This window comes from Sabethes cyaneus, chromosome 2 (genome assembly GCF_943734655.1).
Source record: "Sabethes cyaneus chromosome 2, idSabCyanKW18_F2, whole genome shotgun sequence".
Classification (NCBI taxonomy): Eukaryota; Metazoa; Arthropoda; class Insecta; order Diptera; family Culicidae; genus Sabethes; species Sabethes cyaneus.
Window position 1 is genome coordinate 139,359,332 of NC_071354.1, and position 2,428 is coordinate 139,361,759.

General features: G+C 38.3%; 1 protein-coding gene across 1 annotated transcript; it reads right to left on the bottom strand.

Moving 5' to 3' along the window:
- Positions 1-1,168: 1,168 nt before the first annotated feature.
- On the bottom strand, positions 1,169-2,086 carry LOC128736070 (MIT domain-containing protein 1-like). The gene is made up of 3 exons (XM_053830553.1): positions 1,907-2,086; positions 1,388-1,826; positions 1,169-1,325 (listed from the first exon to the last, which is right to left on the bottom strand). The coding sequence occupies exons 1-3, from the start codon at positions 2,025-2,027 to the stop codon at positions 1,169-1,171; spliced, it is 717 nt and encodes a 238-aa protein (XP_053686528.1). The 5' UTR covers positions 2,028-2,086.
- Positions 2,087-2,428: the final 342 nt, after the last annotated feature.

Here is a 2,428-nt window from a genome sequence, read left to right on the forward strand (position 1 = left end):
TTCTGCGCCATTGTAGTGTCTGCATCGGTTGCCTCTGACCGAGCCCTCCGGAACACGGAACAACAACGTCCGTAAACGTCTACGTTCGTCCAAAAACTGACTTGACTCTCTGGTTTTAGAGCAAGCTTTATCATGCCATGTGCCAGTATACGTGAGTCTCATATTGACCGATTCAAGATTGCTCTCCTTGTCTCTTACCGTTCGTATGACAAATTCTCGCAACACATGCAAAGCAATTTCCGTTACACTGAAACAAATGATTTAGTTTCATTAGATTTATTTTTACGTTAATTCTTCTAACTTCGTACGTTCCCTACACCATTGTAGTACCGTAACTACAAAAGATACAGTAAAACTTTTTCAGCAAAATTCTAGATAAGAACTAGTTCTACAAATGTCCCATACATAACTTTGTCATATTTTGCTCGGCTGAGATGGTACTGTTAAATGAATTAAAATTGACTTAAAGTGATCGAACCATCCCTGGCTGTAACTGTTATATTTAAAATGTTATACGGCTGTTACATCGTTGGTAGTGAAATGAACGTTCGTTTGGCTACCAATGGAGTAGCAACATTGTAGGACTGAAGTTACAGCAAAACTTTATTCAGGAATATTGTAGATAATAACTAGTTTTCCAAACGTCCTAAACATAATGTTTTCAAATTTTATTTGTTTGAGACGGTAGTGTTAAATAAATCAAAACTGATTCAAAGTGCTGCAGCTGCCACTAGTCTCGATTCAAAAATCTTTTTTGGCGCTCTTTTTCCTTGTTGTGGACCTTGGACCACTGCGATCAGTTCTTTGATCTACTCTTTTTAGGAGCTTTAAGAAGAAAATGGTAAAAGGCGAAGCCTTGATTCTGCATTCCGCTTTTGGAACTTGACCTTCTGTTGTTATTGAATAGATTCCCCAGCCAGTTCTTAGAGCGCAGGACAATTGCGGCGCTAGTGCTACGATTGTATTAATTGTAAGCTCTCCCAGCCGTGCCGAGAAGAGAATGTATATGTTTTTATTACTGAATTCGAACCGTTCGGTGATTCAATTGGGTTTGCTGGTGCACTCGAGAATTTTATTTGCATTCGACTGGACGGATTTACTAAAACGGTAATCATCTTTCCTATGTAAGGAAGCATAATACACAAAATTCATTTTAAAAATATTAAAGCTAAACTTTATTGTTTTCAGGACAGTAAAATATATCAATATTTGTTTCTCTACATTCACGAAAGTGATAGTTAAAAGCGCCAAGACTGTATTTACTCGAAGCGGGTTTAAAATAATTTAGTCCCCGACCTATTTTCACGATATATCCGTTGCTGAGTCTGTAACAGAATGAGCATATTCACAAAAATGCCCTGAAATGTATCAATTTAATTCTACTTACATCACCTGTCGGTCGTGCATGTGTTCAGAGTATTCCACGGACAGTTGTACTCCTTGCTTTTTTAAGCTATTTTTCAGAATTTCAAAGGCGCGCCCTTGTTCGTCGTTATTTTTTTGTTCTCGGACAGTTAGGAGCTTAATGAATTTTAGATTCCTACAGCTCGTTAATGCTAACTCACAGAACATTACAACATTGCACAGTTGGTGATGCTCGCGTACGTAGGGCTCTTCAATCATAATCTCCTTCACTTCATCCGTTAGGTATTTTCCAAAAATCCTTCCGTAGCTATAACCGGTTGCACCTTCGACGACATGTATCTTATCACGAATTTCTCCTTTACTTCTCCACCGTGTTACCAGGTCCTTTACCTCCTCTGCTCGATTCATATACTCGATGATTTTACTTTGCAAATGCTGTTTCCGTTTTGGCTCCTGTTCGGCTGGAAACAAATGGAAAATTATGCCTTTACCGGGAAATTCTTTGGTAAACAACGTTGAATAATAACATGCACTAAAATACCTTTAGATTCTTTTAGTAACGCTTCAATTCCATCTTCATATAGCTTGAGAGATTCCAATTTTCTTCCATTTAAATCGTACTCTATTGCCCTCGTAAGTAACGTAATTGCTATTTGTGCCATTGCGTTGAGTAGAATCGGTAATCTAAAAGCTAACACTAGTTTGAAATCACGATTTCCATTAAAACAGTCTTGTACTGATGCTGAATGTAAAATTAGTAAAACTGAAATCAAAACCAAAACAAATGAACGTCAAATCGAATCAGCTGTTAAGAATAACTGCTCGAAATATTTTGTTTACCTCCGTTTGCACCGTTTACACGTACACGCATAAGGGACGAAGTAGGAACAGAAATGGTTTCCCTTTACTCATTCGTATTGGTAAATATTCTGTATCTTTCGACCAGGGGCTTGCGATGGGTGCCATGTTTTTGTTGCCAACATCTCAGCACATCTCGACAAGGTTGGCAGCAAATCTACCTGTCAGACGGGCGCTATTTCTTGCATTTCTTGAAATAGCGCCC